At 45.7% G+C, this 23494-nt stretch overlaps 1 protein-coding gene across 1 annotated transcript; it reads left to right on the top strand.

Annotated features, from left to right (window-relative positions):
• Positions 1 to 480: 480 nt before the first annotated feature.
• LOC136452445 (ABC transporter G family member 35-like) lies at positions 481 to 10194 on the top strand. The gene is made up of 21 exons (XM_066453062.1): positions 481 to 1065; positions 1155 to 1364; positions 1471 to 1555; positions 2037 to 2196; positions 2299 to 2375; positions 2494 to 2547; positions 2663 to 2753; positions 2979 to 3280; positions 3371 to 3652; positions 3738 to 4054; positions 4142 to 4302; positions 4435 to 4701; positions 4786 to 5036; positions 5120 to 5452; positions 5537 to 5827; positions 5999 to 6082; positions 6172 to 6305; positions 8805 to 9032; positions 9124 to 9295; positions 9395 to 9649; positions 9764 to 10194. The coding sequence occupies exons 1-21, from the start codon at positions 599 to 601 to the stop codon at positions 10019 to 10021; spliced, it is 4479 nt and encodes a 1492-aa protein (XP_066309159.1). The 5' UTR covers positions 481 to 598; the 3' UTR covers positions 10022 to 10194.
• Positions 10195 to 23494: the final 13300 nt, after the last annotated feature.

Here is a 23494-nt window from a genome sequence, read left to right on the forward strand (position 1 = left end):
CGGGCCGACACGGGCCCGACAACTATCTTGCGTGCTGTGCTTGGGTCGGGCCATGGGTCATGCCCATGGGCCTCGGTCCATATGGCCATCTATACCGCCGGCTGCGAGGAAACAGAATGAAGACAGAAAAAAAGGACCGGGGACTAGGAGAGATGACTTTGGTCCAAGGTTTGTGCGGGTTTGTACAGGCGGGCCGGCTGGCCCATACATGACCCATGTCGAAAATAATTAAGAAAAATGTTTAATTAGTTAGATTTGCTGCTTTGAGATCTGTGCAAATTAAAAAAAAAAAGAGGAATACCGGATCAGTTCTCTAATAATAAGAATAGTAATGTATAGTGTGTAAGAAAGCAGGTAGCAGATATACTATGTGACACGTAGCTGCCACTCTCCCTCCCCGTTGCCGCTGCCTACAGGCTACACCTACAAAACTCCCCTCCACCCTCCCCAACAGCCTCGGCGTCGTCGCACCCCGCAAAACCACCTGGGAAACGCTGCAAAAGCCACGCCACACCAACCACACAGGGGGTTCGTCGTCTCGGCTGCTCGGGCTGCGGTGCTGAGTCGGCGGGCGGGCGTGCGTAGCGCCGCGCCGGGTATGGACGCGGCGGCGGAAGGGGTTCGTTGTCTCGACTGCTCGGGCTGCGGCGCTGAGTCTTCGGGCGGGCGTAGCACCACAGCGGGTATGGACGCGGCGGCGGAGCTCCAGAAGGTGGCGAGCATGCGCCGCGACAGCGGCAGGTCCAGGCCGGGCCCCTCCGCGTGGTGGCGCGCGCCCGACGACGCGTTCTCGCGCTCCTCTTCGCGGAGGGAGGAGGAGGACGACGAGGAGGCGCTGCGGTGGGCCGCGCTCGAGAGGCTGCCCACCAGCGACCGCGTCCGCCGCGCCATCCTCCCGCTCGGTGGCGACGGCGATGGCCACGGCGGCGGGGAGGCGGCCCCGCAGGTGGTGGACGTGCTCGGCCTCGGCCCGCGCGAGAGGCGCGCGCTCCTGGAGCGCCTTGTGCGCGTCGCCGACGAGGACAACGAGCGCTTCCTGCTCAAGATCAAGGAACGCATCCAACGGTGCGTGCACATGCTCCTATACAGATACAGCTCAGCTAGGACGTGCTTCACGATTTTAATTTGCGCTCCTTGTGCCGCCGTGCGTGCAGGGTCGGGATCGACTTGCCCACGATCGAGGTGCGGTTCGAGCACCTAAGCGCGGAGGCGGACGTGCGCGTCGGCTCCAGCGGACTCCCCACCGTCCTCAACTCCATCACCAACAAGCTCGAGGACGTCGCCAACGCGCTGCACGTGCGCCGCAGCCGGAAGCAGGCCATGCCTATCCTGCACGACGTCAGCGGCATCGTCAAGCCCTGCAGGTAATCAGCTTTTGATGAATCTCAAAAAGTTCGTGATCTTGGTTGCTGTTGGAGTCCGAGCCAGGTGGTGGCATGGCATCTTGCCTGACGCTCGTTGCATTTGCAGAATGACTCTGCTGTTAGGTCCGCCCGGGTCAGGGAAAACCACCTTGCTTCTCGCCTTGGCCGGGAGGCTTGATAAAGACCTCAAGGTTTGTAAAAGTAAATTCACTCATCAATCACATACATGTTTCTTAAACACACACGTATCTCGTGAACCCCTTTATATAATCAATTACAAGTATTTTTTTTAACGAACGTGCACACGCATACTATTTCATTAAAGGTAAGAGGATCAAGGATCAATCACAAGTATATATATATAATCAGTAAGGGGATCAAGGATCAATCACAAGTATATATATATATATATATAATCAATCATTAAAGGTTTCCGCAGACTTTTTTTTTCTTAAACACACGTATCTCGTCAACCCCTCATGTTTCTATCACGTATTAATTAGCGCGCGCGCACACATCAACTTAGCACAAAAATAATCAGCCAACAACTAGGACAGCTGTTGGAGGGACGACGTCTAAAATATTGCACGATCTTCACGTAGAAATAGAATATTTCACAGTGAACTTTGGTACATACGACATTGGGTAATAATTGGGTCAAATGATGAGCAGGTTTCAGGCAAAGTGACCTACAATGGGCATGAAATGAATGAGTTTGTGCCGGAGAGGACAGCCGCGTATATCAGCCAGCATGACCTTCACATCGGAGAGATGACTGTCAGAGAAACGCTTGAGTACTCTGCACGCTGTCAAGGTGTTGGCACTCGTTTCGGTATGACTCTGAACAATTAGTCACAAGGGTTTGCTGCTTGCAGATTCTGCAGGATTGACATGTTTAATTGATGTATTTATCAAGTTTGTGTTATGTTGGCAGATTTGTTGGCTGAGCTTTCAAGGCGGGAGAAGGCGGGAAATATCAAGCCTAATACCGATATTGATGCATTCATGAAGGCATGGATTTACACTCTTAGATAAATCAAGAGTATCTTATTGCTTTGGTTCTATCTTTTATTATAACTTGCATAGTAGCTAAGGACAATAGCTTACCTTTTTCGCTCATCTTGTTCAGGCTTGTTCAATGCGAGGACAGGAAGCTAATGTGATCTGTGACTATATATTGAAGGTATTTGACTTGCAACCGTTGGTGGTTTCAGATTGAGCTACCAAAGATTTCTTGTTCATTATTTTTTTGGATGCATCTTGTTCATTATTCAACATTCATACATCTGGTATTGCAGATACTAGGATTAGAAATATGTGCTGACACGATGGTGGGAGATGAGATGTTGAGGGGCATCTCTGGTGGACAACGGAAGCGTGTCACAACAGGTAGAGATATACTCCGTACATAATTTTAGTTTTTGTTGCTAATTTACCTGCTCATCTTCTACTGTTTTCCATGCTCATTTTTATTTAGCAGTCTGTGTTGAACTTTTCTTTTACTTACATAGATATATGGCTGTCCATCGTGTTCTCTAAAAAAATATATTAACTTCAGTTCAGAACATTAGCTAGGAGTAGTGAAAAATGTTGTGACTGGCTACAATCCTGTAGGCGAGATGCTTGTTGGTCCGGCCAATGCACTATTCATGGATGAAATTTCGACTGGGCTTGACACCTCCACTACGTTCCAGATCATTAAGTCACTTAGACAGGCAATCCACATCCTCGGTGGCACAACTCTCATCTCCTTGCTACAGCCTGCGCCCGAGACATATGATCTTTTTGACGACATCATACTGCTCTCGGATGGGCAGATTGTGTATCAGGGCCCCCGAGAAAACGTGCTCGAATTCTTCTCGTCTCTTGGGTTCAAGTGTCCTGAGAGGAAGGGTGTGGCTGACTTTTTGCAAGAAGTAAGTAAACAGACACATTCTTCGTTCTGAAATACGGTGTCAACCATATCCTTAGCTTCTTGTAACAATCTTCATGGGTTCACTGAGCAGGTGACTTCAAGGAAAGATCAGAAGCAATACTGGGTGCAGCATGACAAGCCGTACCGATATGTGTCGGTTAAGGAATTTGCATCAGCATTCCAGTCTTTCCATGTTGGGAGAGCTGTAGCAAATGAGCTAGCCGTTCTTTTCGACAAGAGCAGAAACCATCCCGGTGCTCTGACCACCTCAAGGTATGGTGTCAGTGCCTGGGAGCTGTTGAAAGCAAACGTCGACCGAGAAATCTTGCTTATGAAGAGGAATTCCTTCGTCTACATCTTCAGATCTTTGCAGGTGATCATTAGGAACTCTATTTCAAACATAGTAAGATGGTGTGAACAATAACTACAATGCCTGACTTGGTGTTTTGATATGTCAGCTGATGATGTTGTCCATAATTGTAATGACTCTCTTCTTTCGTACCAAGATGCACCGTGACTCAGTGACTGATGGTGGTATCTACTTGGGTGCGATCTTCTTTGTGGTGACCATGATCATGTTGAATGGATTGTCTGAGCTTGCACTCACCATCATTAAGATGCCAGTGTTCTTCAAGCAGAGAGATCTCCTCTTCTATCCAGCATGGGCCTACACCATACCCACATGGATCCTCAAGATCCCAATCTCTTTTGTTGAGGTTGGTGGGTTTGTTTTCATGGCGTATTATGTCATCGGGTTTGACCCAAATGTAGGCAGGTGAGATTGATCAATGACAGATTAAGGCTAGCTTGTTAACCAAATATTCATCACAGGGCCTTACTTACCATCCCGACGTTGTGCTAGGTTCTTCAAGCAGTATCTCCTTTTGTTAGCACTCAATCAGATGGCAGCATCACTCTTCCGATTCATTGGTGGGGCAGCAAGGAACATGATTGTTGCAAACGTCTTTGGAGCATTCATGCTGCTAATCTTTATGGTGTTGGGTGGATTTATTCTAGTAAGAGGTACACCCTCACCATGTTTTTTCAAAAAAACAAAGAGAATAACCTCGCTGTTCTTTCTATATGTAGTACTATTTATTATTGCTCTTTTTTTTTTAAAAAAAGGTGGGTGCCTCTTTCTTTTTGAATTTGCAGATAAAGTGAAGAAGTGGTGGATATGGGGCTACTGGATCTCCCCACTGATGTATGCCCAGAATGCCATCTCAGTAAATGAGATGCTAGGGCACAGTTGGGACAAAATTTTGAATAGCTCTGTGTCCAATGAAACCCTAGGTGTGCAATCCCTGAAGTCCCATGGAGTCTTCCCAGAAGCAAAGTGGTATTGGATCGGCTTAGGCGCATTGATTGGATTTGTCATGCTTTTCAATTGTCTCTTCACGCTTTCCCTAGCGTACCTGAAGCGTGAGTTCCTCTAGGATTGGTTTGCTCATGGTTTTTGCATTTGAAAATACCTAAAATTAAGAAGGTTTTATTTTAAGCTTACAGCATATGGCAAGTCCCATCGATCGATATCTGAAGAGGAATTGAAGGAGAAGTATGCAAACCTCAATGGTAATGCTGTGGCTGAAGACAGCTTGCCACTAGGAAGTAGCCATTTAGAAACAGTTGGCATCACTAGATCCGGTTCAGCAACTGTTGAAAATCATTCTGGCACTACGCAAAGGGGTATGGTTCTTCCGTTTGCCCCGCTTTCACTGACTTTCAATAACATCAAGTACTTTGTTGACATGCCCCAGGTAAGTATTGAAATTATTTCTGTAAATCATCAACCGTGAGCAATTAACAATTAGACAGTAATCTTTGGATGAAACTCATTCAGGAGATGAAAACACATGGTGTACTCGGGGACCGGCTAGAGCTCCTCAAAGGTATCAGTGGATCTTTCAGACCAGGAGTGCTAACCGCACTGATGGGCGTTAGTGGTGCTGGCAAGACAACTCTAATGGATGTATTGGTTGGGAGAAAGACCAGTGGTTACATTGAAGGAAACATTAGCATTTCAGGATACCCAAAGAAACAAGAGACCTTTGCACGTGTATCAGGATACTGTGAGCAGAATGATATCCACTCGCCGCAGGTGACAGTCTATGAGTCACTTGTTTTCTCAGCGTGGCTCCGCCTTCCTAGGGATGTAGATTCAAACACCAGAAAGGTTAGCCAAACAGAATAGATTCAACTTCCAACCTCTATCTATACTTGATATATTAGACAACATTGCTTACCTTTATACATGCAGATGTTCATTGAGGAGGTCATGGAGCTTGTGGAGCTCAAGCCATTGAGAAATGCTTTGGTTGGACTTCCTGGTCTGAATGGTCTGTCAACTGAGCAAAGGAAAAGATTGACCATTGCTGTGGAGCTGGTTGCAAATCCCTCAATCATTTTCATGGATGAGCCAACCTCTGGTCTTGATGCCCGAGCAGCTGCAATTGTTATGAGGACAGTGAGGAATACTGTTGATACAGGTAGAACTGTAGTCTGCACGATTCATCAGCCTAGCATTGACATATTTGAAGCATTCGATGAGGTGAGCTTATTTATGGTGGATCTTTGTACTTTCCAGTGATTTCTTCTTACCACCATTACTTCGCATATGGATAACTAGGATGATTTTGAAATTTAATTGACCTTGGTTAGTATTATAAATATGATATGAAGCAATGTTGCAAAGTCTAAGGTGTTTGATGAATTGTTGCAGCTTTTCCTTATGAAGCGAGGAGGAGAGGAGATCTATGTTGGTCCACTAGGCCATCATTCTTCTGAGCTGATTAAGTATTTTGAGGTGTTGTGATATTACAAGAATATTAAAAAAAATTGCTCGACTTTATTGCTTCCATTTACTGAATACATTGTATTGCTCATATTGTCTAGGGAATTGAGGGAGTCAAGAAAATTAAAGGTGGCTACAATCCAGCAACATGGATGTTAGAAGTAACAACAGTCTCGCAAGAACAGATACTAGGTGTTGATTTCAGTGACCTGTACAAGAAATCTGAATTATACCAGTGAGTAACTTACAACCCTCCTATTCACTTCATCTCCAGACTTTCATATTGTCCCTAGGTGGTCTTTGGTCTAAACTACACCACTAGCAGCACTGATGAGCGAAATCTATGTCGGAAGTTTTTATTAACCCTTAAAATATAGGGTCTAATCTACCCAGTAATTATGGTGCCATTTAAATACCCTCTGAACTTATTGCAAAATTTTTGCAGTCAGTACTGAAACTTTAGCTTCTAGTTTGTTCCCTTGAAGCCAAAGTCTCATACTCATATGTAAACTGGACCGTATGCCCCCATGTCGCCTCCCCCACGCGGGCGACTTGGGCGGCGGCCAAACCCTAACCACCGCCTGCACTTTCTTCCTCCTCTCCCGCCACGCCGCCGCCAGAGCAGGCCACCGGCAGGGCCGCGCGGCTTGCCGGGATGGCGGCGGCAGGGCTCTCCCTCGCGCTCAGCGGTGGCGGTGGCGTGCGCTGTAGCAGGCTGGCGGGGGCCCTTGCGCAAGCAACGTGGGGCTCACCGAGGCTGCCTGCCGCGGCTGCGGTGGCGCCGGCCTGTGCCCGTGCCGGCTCTGGGCGGCAGCGCTGGGGCTCTCCTTCCTCCTCCACTTCCTCCTCCTTTCTCATCCATGGCAGTGGTGGCGACGCGCCCTAGGCCACTTCCAGGGCTTGGGCGGGCGGATCCGGTGCCTAGGAGGCTAGATCCGGCGCCCATGGCGGCAACCATGGTGGAGGCGGTGGCGCCCACTGGGGCTACCGGGTCCGGTGCCCAAGCGGCCAGATCCGGCATCCCCAGGGCAAGGGGCGGCGCCCGCGGTGGTGGAGCATGCGCTCGGCGGTGGCTGCCGTAGGTCAGCTGCGTTGACGGTGGGTGCTTCAGTCGGCGACGCCTTCGGCGTGGTGCAGTGTGACGCGCGCACTGGGTATGGCCATTGGCCAGTTCTGTATGTTGCCCGGTTGGATGGCGTGGCGGCCGACGCAGCTGTGCGGCTGCTGTGAGTAGCCGACACGTCGATGCCTCTCTGGAGAGGCTTCTGCGGGATGACAGGGCAGTGGTGACGACGGGAGAGGTCTGGTGGTAGGATAGGGTTCTGGCATCTTACCCTGATGTACATGCTGGGGGCACCTTGGGAGAAAGCCTCAGCGACGGTGACGCCTATGGGCGCCACTTTCCTTGTTGGGGCGTCATGTTCCCCTCCAGTAATGTGTTCCATGGGTGAAAACCCGGTCCATTCCTTGGACGAGTGACTGTGGCGCTATCGGCATCGTTCCCTTCCTGAAGGCATCGCTTTTGGAAGTTTCGTCTCACGGTGATGTCGCCTTCGGTGGTTGCTATGTGTTTCTCGGTGCCCGATCGATCTGAGACGGCGGGAACTGCATCGTGAAGTCAGAGCTGCTGCATCAGGGGGTGTGGCTTGGCAACGATGATACGGGGTGAACCCTCCTTCTTCGACGACTGAGATTTGGCTTGGGAAGCCCAGCAATTGCCATCGGCAGGGTGTGAGATCAAGTCATGAAGTCGGAGCTGCTCTTCGCGGCGTGTTTGAGCTGGGCAACGATGACCTATTGCGGCCTCTTGCTTTGGGCCCGACTTCCTGGCTTCATAGGGTGGGTCGTCTATGTGTTGTACTCTGTCGCGTAGCGTCCGCCCGCCCTTTCTTCCTCCTCTCCCACCACGCCACCGCGGCTAGCCTTTCGTGGTGGTTGGCATCACATTGGGCTACCCTTTCATATACATAAAACTTCATTCATCTTAATTGAAAGGCAGAGCTCCTGCCGTTGTTTCAAAAAAAAGTTTGTTCCTTTGAAAAAAGTTGCAGCTTGTACCTGTGGTCTAATACACTTGATGGCAAAAGCATTTGAACCTGAACTGGTGGCGGGGATCTCATGATTCTCGGACTTCATCGGTCTAACTAGTGTAACTCAGGACTAGGGGTAGAGCATGTTAATCTAATTGGATTTTTTGTATTAAAGTTTAAAATGTTAAAGGTTGGAGCTAGAAGTCAGAGTTCTTATATGGGATCTGAATTTATTTTGAATAATTGAAAAATAAAATTCAAATATACTTTCGTCATTTTGCTTTTGATTAGAAATATAATTTCTTTGTACATATACACCTCTTTTTTTAGCGAATCACACTCATTTCTATAAACATTCAATATAGTCACCATTTTGATGACTACGTATGTATGTTTTGTATTTGTTTTGCACCTATACTTTTCTCAAGTAGCTACTACACGTCTAGTTTCAAAAAAAACTACTACACGTCTTGTACAAGTGTAAAATGTTAGTGTTATTATTAGCAAGGAAAATATTTCGAGTCATTTTGCATCTTGGAGATTTTTTTTAAAAAAACTTTGCTATCAAAATGAACGTAACACTTTGTTTAATGGAACTGGTATGTATGATCAGTTCATAAGTAGCGTCTACCTTCCTGGAATTTTCTTATTTCCGCATCATTGCTACACCATGATAACCATGATTTTAATGTTATGTTCTTCAGGAGGAACAAGGCCTTGATACAAGAGTTATGCCAACCACCAGCAGGCTCAACTGACCTTCATTTCCGTAACCAGTACTCGCAGCCTTTCTTCATGCAATGCCTGGCTTGCTTGTGGAAGCAGAACCTGTCATATTGGAGGAACCCTGCTTACAATGCCGTTAGGCTAGTTTTTACAACTGTCATAGCGCTTATCTTTGGCACCATCTTCTGGGACCTTGGTGGTAAAATGTAAGTATCTGCCACATCGCACCTATCTAGTGTGTGAACATCTCAAAGAAAAAGAAAAAGAATCTGAACCATTTGAGTCTTTACCTGCCAGGGGTCAACCACAAGATTTGTTCAACTCCATGGGGTCCATGTATGCTGCAGTGATGTTCATCGGCATCTTGAATGCTACATCTGTCCAGCCAGTAGTCTCTGTGGAGCGGACTGTGTTTTACCGCGAAAGAGCTGCCGGCATGTACTCAGCTTTGCCATATGCATTTGGACAGGTGAGAGCGGCTCTCATATAAACTCCTGATATATATAGTACCTTCTATCGATGAGAGATCACTGACGACATCGCTAAAACTTCCGTTGTATATATATAGGTTACCATTGAACTCCCATACACTCTGGCTCAGTCCACCATATACGGGATCATAGTGTACGCCATGATGGGGTTTGAATGGACAGTTGCCAAATTCTTCTGGTACCTCTTCTTCATGTACTTCACCTGGCTCTACTTCACGTTCTACGGAATGATGGCTGTCGGCTTGACGCCGAGCTACCATGTCGCGTCGATCGTCTCCACGTTGTTCTATGCCATCTGGAACCTCTTCTCTGGATTCTTCATCCCTCGCCCCGTAAGTCCCGTTATATATTGCTCCATCCCCATCAATTAATCACATCTACAAATTTAATTTTGTCATTGACTGTGGAACTCATCATTGCCATTTTTGGCATGGCAATGTGTTCAGAAAGTCCCGATCTGGTGGAAGTGGTACTGTTGGGCGTGCCCTGTGGCGTGGACGATGTACGGGCTGGTCGTGTCTCAGTTTGGGGACATCACGACGCCCATGGACAACGGCGTCCCCGTTAATGTTTTCGTGGAGAAGTACTTCGGCTTCAAGCACAGCTGGTTGGGCGTGGTGGCCGTGGCGGTCCTGGCATTCACCGTGTTGTTTGCTTTCCTGTTCGGCTTTGCTATCATGAAAATCAACTTCCAGAGGAGGTAGCGATGCTACATGTATGTGTAGCAACTACGCGAAATTAACATGCCCCGCTGGTAGAAGTCCATCAATTGTTTGCAAGCAATATCATTGTTTCTGTCGTATTCACTATTCAGTGCAGCATACGAAATATTTGACCTTGTTATTGGCCCTGCAATGTAATGCTAAAGCGTCGTGATTTAATTTGATTTTGATTTTATTTTATTATGTATACGGCGGATTGTTTAAATGAAATGTATTGCTATATCTGTCACGGTCTTTCATGGGAGCGGCCGGTTAGGGACGGCTAGGGCAGGGCTGCACGGCGGCTTGGGCAGGGCGGGCAACGTGAGCTGGGGCGGCGGCGGTGGCGCTGGGCGCAGGGAGAGGGGCGGCCGTGCTAGAAGGCAGATAGAGATTTGTTTAAAGAGCAATGCTCTATTTTCTTCTTAATTGAAATAAGAGTTAAATGCATTGGCGGCTCTTGAACTTGTGGCTATGTGCCACTTAGGTTCATGAACTCGTAAAATCAAAATTTGGGCCTCTAAACTTGTTTAGTTGTGCCACTTAGGTCCATAACCCCTGGGAGGCGCCTTCTGTTCGACATGGCAGCGCCAGCGTGGAAGCTGAGCGCATGTGATCCGCACGTGAGGACGTTGGAGCCTTGTGAAATATGCAGGAAACCCCCTTGCTTACCCTGAATCCAATTTCTATTTCTCATCCCGTGTCTTCGAGTTCGTCGTCCTTGAGACGAAGCGGCTGGCGACGGCAGAGCGGCTGCTGTGGGGGCGAATCAGCGGCGAGTGTGGAAGATCTGGCGTAGGAGGAGGGGCCAGAGCGCTTGTTGGGCGTGGATTCCCGCGTTGGTGGCGGTGAATCTGCACCATGGCGCCGACGCTGCGTGGAGAAGGAGAATAGCCGCCCGATTATATTAAGTCAATCGAAGCTCAAAAAACGTGCTATTAGTGGTTGTAGGTTGTAATATTGGTTATGTGCTTCGATTTGGGTGTGGAAATTTGTGGCCTTTATTTGCTAGGTTTTAGGGTTTGGTTGATTTCAGTTTAGGTTTGATGGTTTTGCTAAAAATCAGTTAGTGATGAGTTCGAATTGGTAAATGTAGGTTCCAGAGATGACATGTTTACGGTTGAGGTGCGCCACTATGGTTTCGTGGTTGGCCAAGGTTCAAACAAGGCCTATGTTGATGAGAAAGTGAACTGGTTTGATTATTGTGAGGTAGATAGTTGGTATGTTCTGTGGTTTGAGGACTTTGTTGAGCAACTGCATTGTGCTGGGTCAAAGGCTCCGAAGGTATACTGGTTGTTGCCTAGGAAAGAACTTAGTAAGGGTCTTAGGATTATTAAGTCAGATTCAGATACACTTATAATGTCTTCAGTGGTTAACAAGATCAAGAACCTTGTCTACTTTGATCATGATGACAACATAGGTGGCATAGATTGGGATGACATTGTGGCAAATCCAATTTCTACACTCCCCAAAGTTTTCAGCCCATCCAAGGTTGTCTACAAGGAGAAGGAGATATAGATGAACAGCTACCTGAATTTTACCAGAACTTGAAGCCAATGTCTAAAGGTGTGGACAGTGCAATAGATGGTGCTGCAACAGATGGTGGTAACATTGAAGACAATGATGATGACTCAGATTTTCATGACAGTGGCTATGATCTGGCAGAAGATGATGATGATATCTGGATTGACAATGTGGATGAAGATGAGTCAAGTGCCAAAGGAAAGAAGGTTGTTGGTAGCAAACTGAAGGGAAAAAGGATACAAAATTTGGATCTTTATGGGGATGACTCAACTGATGATTCTGACCTAGAGTTGCCTGAGTCTGATGGAGAAAACCAAGGAAGATTGAGGTTCAAGAGATTTAGAGTTGAAGACATGGAAAATCCAACCTTCAAAGTATGCATGGTCTTTGAATCACCTGAGCTTCTCAGGAAAGCTGTCACAGAATACATCATCAAGCATAGGGTAGAGATCAAGATACCTAGGAATGAAAGGAAAAGGATCAAGGCTCACTATGAAGATGGATGCCCTTGGAATCTTTATGATTCAACTGATAAGAGGACTGAAGGGTTGATGGTGAAGACTTATTTTGGACAGCATAATTGCCAGAGGAAGTGGAAGTTTCAGAGATGTACTTCAAAGTGGCTGGTAGAGAAGTATGTGGACTTCTTTAGAGCTGACTAGAAGATGACACTTACTAATTTTGCAAGAACAGTACAAAAAGAATGGAATCTAACACCTCCTAGAACAAAGCTTGCTAGGGCTAGGTGAAAGTGCATTTGCCCCTATGTGGGTTTTGGTGTATTGATGACATCCAAATTGGGACTAATGAGATCTTAATGAGATATATTGCAGCTTTAGTCCCTTGAAAGCTTTAAAAGAGTTGATCTAAGATGAAATGGTATCCCTCAATGTTTAAGTGCAAAAAGTGAATGAACCGAACCAAAGCCTTTTTTATTTTGTTTTGGTTTTAGGTATGCCATACTACAAAGAGGGATGCAAGTTTAGATGGTCTAAGGAAGATAGAGTGCTCAAGCATAGAAATAAAATCAAAAGAGAGACACAAAATCACCTCACGAACATTTGGACATAGTTTATGGACTTTTGGTAGTCGGAAGTTCTGGCGTGAGCTGGGAGTTTCGGCTATTAGAAGTCCCAACGTTTGGTGTCAGAAGTCCCGATGCTTGCTGACTTAGCCACAGCCCGCCTGCACATCCTTGCCCGTCGGAAGTCCCGATGGGAGTCAGGAGTTCCAGGTGCCGGAAGTTTCGGCTCCCTCCGAAAGTCTCGACACTTCATGGCTTAGCCGCCTGCGCATCTTTGCCCATCGGAAGTCTTGACGAGAGTCAGGAGTTCTGGGTGCCGGAAGTCCCGACGCTTTGGGACTTGGTCATCTGACTCACCATGTCTGTCGAAAGTCTCACGAAAGCCAGAAGTCACGGCCGCCAGAAGTCCCAGCGACCACCGGGAGTTCCGATGATATGCGAGCAAGCCTAGTGGACCTTCTGTGCGAACAGTGTTTTTGCATTGAGCCAGGAGTTCCAGCGATCTGTGTCGGAACTTCCGACTCAGATCTGAACGGCTGGATTTGCCTTTGAGTATAAATAGCTCTCTCCCCTCTTCTAACGGCAACCAACTCAATCATTGCTCACCAACCTTTGTCCAAAATAGCTCCCACGCATTCAAGGAACCCCTCTCCTCTCCCCCTTGGTCAAATCTTCGATTCCCCTAGGATCTTGAGTGAAATGAGAGTGGATTGAGTGAGAAAATCACTTTGGCAAGCTCGAACACTTGATTTCTTCATCAAGCCGGTTGGATTTGTGTCTGTTACTCTTGGGTTCTTGGAACCATAGCCAGCTAGGCGTCGCCTAAGAGCTTCCATCTTGTGGAAGAGCCTTGGAAAGTTTGTATTACCCTTGATTTCTTAATGGAAAGCTTGAGTGACCTTTGTGGTTGCTTTGAGAGAGGCAAGGAGGTGGAAGAGACTCCGACCTTTGTGGTCACCTCAACAATGAGGACATATGAGCTCCTTTATGGGGTTGCCGAACCTTGGGATAAATTCTTGTGTTCCGGGTGCTTGTTGTTGTGATTTGTGCTATCATATTTGTTCTAGTTGGTTTGTCTTCCTCCTAAAACTCTCCTCCTAGGGTTTGGACTTGATCTATGAAGTGGTGACCTTCAGGCATCAAAGAAGCAACCCCAACACTTTATCTTACCACTAGGGAGTGCGGTTGTAAGATATCTTCCACTCAAAGTTCATTTTAGCACTTGTAGTGTAATTCTCGTAGGTGCCGGAAGTCCCAACTATTTGCATTAGAACTTTCGGGTGCCGGAAGTTCTGGCCCAAACTGTCGGGACTTCCGACTGTCACTGACATTTAACTTTGAGTTTATGCAAAAAAAATTAGATACTCCTATTCACCCCCCTCTAGGTATTGTTTAGATCCTTTCAATTGGTATCAGAGCGAGGTCTTCTTTTAGCGCTTCACCGCGTAAGAAGAAACAATGTCGGAGGCCGACAAGATGCAAGTCGACGCCACTGAGATGGCCAAGAAGATAGCTGAAGAGTTTATGGCTGCTCAAGTCAAGTTCTTCCAAGATAAAATGAAAAAGATGCAAGATGAGATGAGCAAGATGAAGGAAGAATTGAGAAAGAAGGTTGATGATGCAATAAGTGGCAAGAATGATGCAACAAGTGGCAAGAATGAAGCAAATAAAGATGCCGCTAGTGATATTGGAGCGGGTGAACATGCTCATGGAAAGGGAATATATTCAAACATGAACTTTGACTATGGACAACTCATCAAAGGTTCACCTCTACATTGGCAAGCGACCTCACTTTGATGGAACAAGATACACCGATTGGTCCTACAAGATGAAGATGCATCTCATTGTCGCAAGACTTTGGGAAGTTGTGGATATTGGTGTGATGATTCCTACCAATAAAGATAGAGAGATAACTCCGAAAGAAGTGCACAATCTACATCAAAATGCACAAGCTGTAGCATTGCTTGTGTCAAGCCTAAGTTCGGATGAGTTTAGAAAGGTAAATGGAATAGAAAGTGCAAAGCAAATTTAGGATACTTTGAAAGTGTCAATTGAAGGAGATAAGAGTGTGAGGAAAGGCAACATTAAGTTACTTCATGGTGAATTGGAAATATTTGTGTTCTTGCAAAATGAAACAACACAATCCATGTTTGATAGGCTTATGGCATTGGTCAACCGCATAAGAGCTCTTGGAAGCACCAAATGGGATGATAACAAGGTTGCTAGAAAGATGTTGAGAACCTATAGAGCCAAGAACAACATGCTAGCATCCGTGATCATGGAAAGGCCCAGTTATGATGAGATGACACCCCAAGAAATTCTTTCAAAGCTCAAGTATCATGAGTGTCTAGATGAAGATGCAATCAATGCTCACAATCAAAATCCTAATGCAATGGGATACAACAAGAATGCAGCCCTAAAGGCAACTCAAGCTCATAAAGGCAAATCTTCTAGTCAAGAAAAGAAGAAGAAAGTGAAGAATGATTCCTCAAGTGAAGAAGAAGAGTCCGATGAAGAAGTTACACTCATCATTAGAAACTTTAGAAAGTTTATAAAGAAAAAGAGCAACTAGAAGACTTACGATGATGGGAAGAGAAGGTACAAGAAGAGGTTTTGCTATGGTTGTGGCCAAACCTATCACTTCATAGCCGATTGTCCTAATGAGAAGAAGAAGCACAAGCACGACAAGGATGAAGACTAGAAGAATAAAGGCAAGAAGAGAGGTGAAGCTCATCTTGGTGAAGAGTGGGAGTCAAATGATAGTGACTCAAGTGGTGATAAGAAGAAGAAGGGAGCCACAAACATCGCCATCCACCACTCTTCGTCACCGACCATGATCTTCCCGTACTCAACTTCACCACCAAAACTCCTCCCTAGCTTATCTTCATCACCAAGGCTCTTCTCCAACCTCATTGACAATGACTACTACACTCCAACTTGCCTCATGGCTAAGGGGGAGAAGGTACATGTCTCATCCGATCCCTCTAGTGATGAGTATGATAGTTGTGATGAGAGCATAGAAGAAATTGAAGCAACCATGATAAAGAAATTTGGTAAAAAGGCCTACACTAAAATAAAAACGCTAATGAAGAAATTAGAGAAGAGGGATATATGCTTGGAGATGCAAGGAGACATAATCACTCAAGAGAGAGACAAGAACCTTGCACTTGAAGCATCTATCGCCGAGGAAAAGATGAAGGTTGAAAATGAATTGTCTTTAGCCAATGACTTAATTGGGAAATTGACTAAGGAACATTCCTTGGTTAATGATCTAGTGGCTAGCCTCAAGAATGAGAAGAGTATAGCTCAAGAAAGCCTCACAAGCTTGGAAGAAAAATACCGAAATCTTGAGCTAAACTATAATACTCTTTGGGCTAGCACTTCAACTTCTCCTAAGGCAACCGAAGACTCTAATGTCTCCACTAGTAATGGTTGTAAAAGATGCTAATGTAAATGTATATGCAACTAACCTTGTTGAGCTAGAGAAGAAAAACAAGGACATTCATAGGTTGAAGATGTTCTTGAAGAATGGGTGCAAGTGTCAAGAGAAATCCAACAAGACTATATACAAGTCATCAAGGCACCCATCAATCAAGGAAGGCATTGGATACAATAGGTATGATGGAATGGCCAATGGAAGGAACATGATCAATGGTGTGCCTTGTGTGAAGTTCAACAAGGGTGTTGCTCTTGATAAGCTTATATGCAAGGCCAACAACAAGGTCTATATTCCCAAGATGCAACCTACAAGTGAGAAGACAATCAAGAAGAAGCAATCCAAGGCCCCCAAGCCACAAGCACCTCTTCCACGGTGCTATGCTAGTGACTATATGTGTTGTTGTGGCAAGGATGGCAAGATTGTAGTAAAGTATGTTGGTGCCCAAAATAGGAAGGAGATTATGAGGAGTGTTTGGGTGCCCAAGTTTTATGTGACTAATCCCCTAGGATCCAAATCCGTTTGGGTACCTAAACAAAAGCTTGATTTGGCTTTGTAGGAATATCCCTCGGGTGGAACAAGTTGGGAGGTGGATAGTGGTTGCACCAATCATATGACCGGAGAGAAGGACATGCTCACATCATTTCAACCTTGTCATGACCAAAGTGGGAACATTGTGTTTGGTGACAATGGAAAAGGAGAAGTTCTCGGTTTGGGTAAATTGCTATCTCAAATGATAATTCCATTTCCGATGTTTTACTTGTGAATTCGTTGAGATACAATTTATTATCTGTTTCGCAACTTTGTGGGATGGGCTACAATTGTCTCTTTATGAATAAGGGTGTGGAAGTCTATAGAAGGGAGGATTCCTCTATTGCGTTCATGGGGCATTTAAAAGGGAAACTCTATCTAGTTGATTTCACATCAAATAGAGTAAATCCCAAGACTTGTTTAATGGTAAAATCTAGCATGGGTTGGTTATGGCATCACCGACTTGCCCATGTTGGGATGAGGAACTTGGCCAAACCTCAAAAAGGCGAACATATCCTTGGGCTAACAAATGTTTCTTTTGAGAAAGATAGGATTTGTAGGGCATGCCAAGCAAGAAACCAAGTTGGAGCTAAACATCCCGCCAAGAATGTTGCGATAATTGAAAGGACATTGGAATTTCTTCACATGGACATATTTGGACCCGTCGCTTATATAAGCCTTGGTGATAACAAATATGGTTTCGTAATTGTTGATGATTATTCTCGTTTCACTTGGGCATTCTTTTTGCATGATAAAAGTGAAGTACATGGCATCTTCAAGAAGTTTGCAAAAAGATCCCAAAATAAGTTTGATGTCAAGATCAAGAGAGTTAGAAGTGACAATAGGGCAGAGTTCAAGAACACTAACATTGAGGAGTTCCTTGATGAAGAAGGAATCAAGCATGAGTTTTTGGTCCCATACACTCCACAATAAAATGGTGTTGTGGAGAGGAAGAACCGAATACTCATTGAAGCCGCAAGAGCAATGTTGGATGATACAAGACTCCAACCAACTATGTTCAAGATGAAGATGAAGACAATATTGTGCATGTTGATCTTGATCCAACCATTCATCATGTTTCATCAAATGAACATAGTGAAGCTTCCGCAACAAGAAATGATCAAGATGGGAGATCAAATGAAACACAAGGTCATTCTGATGAAGATGGTGTCAACGATAAGCAAGCCCAACCTCAACTCAACAATGAAGAAAGAAGAGAAGACAACCCTCCAATCGATCATGGCCATGATGATGAAGATGATGGCCCCATCCAAAGATCAACTCAAGTGCCACATCCTAGAGTACATCAATCCATTCAACAAGATCATCCCATTGATAACATATTGGGGAGCATCCGACGAGGGGTAACAACACGTTGTTGTTTAGCAAGTTTTTGTGAACATTACTTGTTTGTTTCTCCCTTGGAACCTCGTAGGGTGGAAGAGGCACTTGATGATCTAGATTGGATGATAGCCATGAAAGAGGATTTGAACAACTTCACTCAGAATGAAGTTTGGTCCTTAGTGGAAAGGCCCAAACAAAATGTGATTGGAACCAAGTGGGTCTTTCGTAACAAGCAAGATGAGCATGGTGTGGTGACAAGGAACAAGGCAAGGTTGGTGGCTCCAGGATTCACTCAAATTGAAGGCTTGGATTTTGTGGAGACCTATGCACCAGTGGCTAGGCTAGAATCGATTTGTATTCTACTTACCTATGCCACTCATCATGATTTCATGCTATACCAAATGGACATGAAGAATGCATTTCTCAACGGACCCTTATCTGAGTTGGTGTATGTAGAGCAACCATTGGGCTTTGAAGACCCCAAGTATCCCAACCATGTCTACAAGCTCAACAAGGCGCTCTATGGGCTCAAACAAGCCCCTAGAGTTTGGTATGATTTGTTGAAGGATTTCTTACTCAAATAAGGGTTTGAGATAGAAAAGGCCGATGCTACTTTATTTACTCACAAAGTTAAAAATGATATCTTTGTTTGCCAAATATATGTCGATGACATAATATTTGGTAGTACTAATGTGGCTTTTTGTGAGAAATTCAGTAGGATTATGACAAATAGGTTCAAGATGTCCATGATGGGAGAGTTGAAGTTCTTTCTTGGATTTTAAATCAAGCAACTCAAGGATGGCACGTTCATAAGTCAAACTAAGTACACCAACGACTTGTCGAAGAAGTTTAACATGGACAAAGCCAAGCCCATCAAGACACCTATGGCAACCAATGGACATCTTGACCTTGATCAAGGAGGAAAGGATGTCGACCAAAGGTATATCGCTCCATGATTGGATCCCTCCTTTACCTTTGTGCATCTAGTCCCGATATTATGCTTGGTGTGTGCATGTGTGCAAGATTTCAAGCTAATTCAAAAGAATGTCATTTGATGGCCATTAAGAGAAATTTTTTGTATTTAGTGCACACTCCTAATCTTGGCTTGTGGTATCCTAAAGGTTCCACTTTCGAGTTACTTTGCTATTTCGATTCGGATTATGCCGGTTGTAAAGTAAACTGAAAGAGCACCACAAGGACTTGTCAATTTATTGGTAGGTCTTTGGTGTCTTGGAGCTCTAAGAAGCAAAACTCCGTTGCTTTGTCCACCATCGAAGCTGAGTATGTCACGGCCAGTGCATGCTGTGCCCAACTACTTTGGATGAAGCAAACTCTCAAAGACTTTGGTTGTGAACTAACCAAGATTCCCCTTTTGTGTGACAACAAGAGTGCCATTAAGTTGGCAAACAATCCCATTAACCACTCTCGAACAAAGCACATAGACATCCGGCATCACTTTTTGAGAGACCACGAAGCCAAAGGAGATATCACAATTCATCATGTGAGCACCAAAAAGCAACTAGCCAATATCTTCACAAAAGCCCCTAGATGAGTCAAGATTTTGTGCTTTGAGGAGTGAGCTAAATATCATTTATTCTTATTACGTGGCTTGATGTCTTGCACATCCTTTGTTTGAACTAGCTAGGAGAAAAGAATTGAGAAAATGTTGTGTGACTCTTTCAAAATCTAATTTATAGTTTTCATATGTGACTATTGCTTTGTGTTGAATATTTGATATCTAGTCACATGTGAAAATGATGTGTCCATCATATTTTTGCCCCATATGGCATGGTGAGCTTGCGCTAGGATGTTTTTGAAATTTCTTGTGTCGGAAGTCCTGGCATCCACTGCAAGTTCCGATAGCCGGAAGTCCTGGTGTCCGCCAGAAGTTCCGACAGCCGAAAGTCCCGTCCTCCGGATCGGAACTTCCAACTGTCGAAAGTTCCGGCTCAGGCCAAAACTCCTGACGTAGATCTGAGTGGACGTTTTTTTAACCACGCCCGTTTGACCTAGGGTTGGCTATTATTTATTTAATCATTCCTGGCCTAGTTCCCCACCCCACATCACTCTCTATCACCCTCTATGTCTGCTACCGCTTGTTGTGCCACCCTCGCCCCTCTCCCTGCACCGTCGCCCTCACTCATGCCGTCGCTGTGCCACCCCTGCGTCACCGCTCACCCCGCGCCACCGCTTGCGCCACCGCTGCCCATGTGCTGCCCCTCGCCCCCTCGTGCCCCAACTCTCTTCACCCTTCCTCATCATCGTGGTGGCCATAGATTTGTTCTAGGAAGTCATTCTCGCCATGGATTTGGTGATTCTCCTCTTCTTCCTCTCTCTCTCTTCCAAGGTACAATCTCCTTGGCTAACCCTAATTTCCAATGTACCTTGCAATTTGATTCTTTTCTACCTCCCTCTCTTCTCCTCTACTTTCCATGTGTGACTAATCACATAGATTTGGAGCCCCATGTATGGATTGGCCACCAAAGTGCGTCGGAAGTCTCGGGGTTTACCGGAAGTTTCGATAGCCAGAAGTCCTGGCTCTAGGGTCAAAACTCTCAACTATCGAAAGTCCCGACTCAGGTCGGAACTCCTGACCGTCGAAAGTCCTAGCACTCGCTGGAACCTATGACTCCTTGGTCGCTACTCCATCCATGTTTCTTCATCTCTAGGCTCTCGTTCAACTTTCTTCTATCTCGCTTCTTAGTTTCTTTTTGTTTTTCTCTGTAGCGATGGCTTCCAGTAGTGATGACACTCCTCCGTGTCGTAGCAAGAAGCGTTCCAAGAAGAACAATGACCCTGTTGGATCCTCTCGCATGACTGGACGCACAAAGGCGTCACTCCCTCGTGATGTAGCTTGTGGTCGTGGGGCTCGTACTCATGCTGCTCGTGCTCAAGCCCAAGCTCCACCTCCGCAATTGGTGCTGCTACTCGGGAGTTCGTTCCCAGCATTGGTGATATGCCTGTTGTTGATCCTGATGAGGAAGCCCTTGATCAAGAAGGAAGTACTATTGCTGATGATATCTACACCATGACTCCCTCTACTCTGGGCTATTTTGGGGTCAGTCGGTTGGTTCCGTTCGCCGGTCCTACTCCTACCATCCGGGAACCATAGCGCACTCCAAATCTAGCTAGAGGTTACACACCTCATTTGATGGTTGATTATCGTCGCCATGTGGCTGAGATTCATCGTCGGCGTGCCCAACCTCTCTATGATGAGACCAAGGATTTAAGAATTGAGTACAGGTTCTGGCAACCATTTCATTTTGACTTTTATCATCATTTGGTCTATCTCTGCTACATCAACAAGAGTGAGGCCCCTGTGATTCAGATGAAGGCCATTGACACTTTTGAGCTTACCAAGCTACCTGGCTTGGACATGACGCAACTGCTCCGTGACTTGAGGAAGATGGGGTTACAGTCACTAATGGAGTTCTGCAAGCCATGGAACAATGAGGTTATCTATCAGTTTTATGTCTCCTATCACTTGGACACTTGGGAGGATACACATGTCATTCATTGGACCATCGAAGGCAAGCACTATAAGGTTAATTTCATTACCTTTTCTCGCCTTCTTAGCTTGGACCGCAAGGATCGCACCTCCACTGCCATCACTGAGATTTTAGCTCTTGCTATGGATGAGTATCAGTATATGTATTTCGATGGTCATCGTGCTGATGGGAAGACCATTTGGCTAAAGCCCTACTACTATGTACTCAACAACATCCTTCATCAGATCTTGTATCCCAAGATAGGTGACTCTACTAATCTCTATGAGGATTCCCAGGTTGTACTTGATTGTTTTGGAGATGAGTTCACCAAGTTCTCCATCAGTCGTTATATTTGGGACAAGATCTTCGTGGCTAGTGAGGATGTGGTGAAGCACTACCCCTATGCTCCATTCATCATGCATATCATTGAGCATGTGTTAGGCATTCACTTCCCTTCAGATGCCCCTCACAAAGTTCACAAGCTGTCCAACAAGACGTCACTTCAGGCAAAGAGGGAGTTAGCGGAGTCTGCTAAGGGAAAAGGAAAAGGAAAAGGCAAAGGTGCCTTGGGCTCCTCCTCACGTGCCTCTCCACCACATGTTTCACGCTGTCGCCGTGCTCATAGTGAGGTGCCTTAGTCCTCCTCCTCTGGTGGTAAGCCCCCCTAGCAAGTTCAAGTTCTTCATGAAGTATATGTTTGGAGCTTGTGCTAGTGCTGAGCATGAGCAAGAGATGCTAGTGAGGATGCATCGCATTAAACAGAAGCTTGACATTCACTCCGCATCACCTCGGGCCTTGAAGCCACTTTATGATCCTTTCGAGCTTTATGATGAGGCTTGCAAGGAATACTATAGAGAGTCATCCGATTAGCCCCGTCCCCATGGCAAGTCGCAAATGGATGTCGATCATGAGGAGTATCGAGAGGAAGATGATGATGACGACGACGATGATGATGCTGGTGGTGACCGTGACGATGACGAGGACTACGATGATGAGCAGTAGTTTCTTTCATGTGGCCAACCCTTTTGGCACTTGTTGATGAGTACAGGCCCAATCTTCCGAGAGGTAGCCGGTAAGTTCGATTTGTGGAGATCTCGACGTTGGCGATCCGGCTTCAAATCAGACGCGATTCGAACCCTGCAACCGTTACACCACTGCTCCGTTGGTTATCAACCAAGCACAACTTGATTGACCTTGCCAAGAAGGCTTTTCCTGCAAGCGAATCGAAGAGCACAAGCAAGAAGGTAAAACACGCAATCTGATATTGCAAATATGAATGACGCGAATATCAATAGAGGGTTCAAGAACTCGGTTCCAAAGGACTAATCGACACAGTGGAGGAGATCAAGAACGGGGGCCCTGGATCACTGTAAAAGGATTTGTCACCACAGTTACAATGAACGATTCAGTTTCTCAATGGAAAACTAAACTCTAAACAAAACCCAATTGTGTAGCAGCGGTGGCGGCTGTGTTTATAGTCTAAGACTCGACCTAGGGTTGGGGATGGCCAGGGGTTGGGCGCCCACAACTTGGGCTTAAGGCCCGACACGATACATGGCCAAGTTGGCCCAAATAGGTGACGCAGCACCTTGCCGTGGTCACACAGAATGATCCACGGACCTTCTGGAGCTGGGACCAGATCCAAAACGATGGCGTCGTCGTCCCCTTTCCAACGCATCCAAGAACAGCCCGTTTTGATGTCGTATGAGAAAGTTATGACCGAAACAGTGACGACGTGTCTGCTGAATCCGAGGGCGACGTGGCAGCTGAGTTGGGAACGAATTGCAACTTGGGGAAGACCATGGCGTCGGTGTGTCCAGCGTGGCGATGTCCTCATCACTTGTTGATAAAGGGGGAGTGTTTGGCTTTGATCTATCTATGTAATAAGCTAGTTGGGTTCGAGACTTTAAAAGTTTTAGCTTGTATGAACCATGTCATGTGGTGGCAACTATGTGATCGACAACTATATATCTATGTATGATGGATGACTGTAGGACAAGTAATGCTTATTATCTATCGTATTAGCATGTTCTTGTCTCCTTTTGTGAATGGTGGATGTTATTTCGGATGGCCATGTGTTGTTCCAAGCTTCTAATTTGAGATCTTTGCCATCATGTTCTCTTTTACTT

Source organism: Miscanthus floridulus, chromosome 5, assembly GCF_019320115.1.
Source record: "Miscanthus floridulus cultivar M001 chromosome 5, ASM1932011v1, whole genome shotgun sequence".
In the NCBI taxonomy this organism is placed as follows: Eukaryota; Viridiplantae; Streptophyta; class Magnoliopsida; order Poales; family Poaceae; genus Miscanthus; species Miscanthus floridulus.

What these genes read in the sequence shown, in the direction of transcription:
- LOC136452445 (XM_066453062.1), top strand. Translation starts at nt 599, where the DNA reads ATGGACGCGGCGGCGGAAGGGGTTCGTTGTCTCGACTGCTCGGGCTGC. An exon ending in ATCAAGGAACGCATCCAACG is followed by an intron (nt 1,066 to 1,154) that starts GTGCGTGCACAT and finishes CCGTGCGTGCAG; the next exon opens with GGTCGGGATCGACTTGCCCA. An exon ending in TATTTGAAGCATTCGATGAG is followed by an intron (nt 5,828 to 5,998) that starts GTGAGCTTATTT and finishes GAATTGTTGCAG; the next exon opens with CTTTTCCTTATGAAGCGAGG.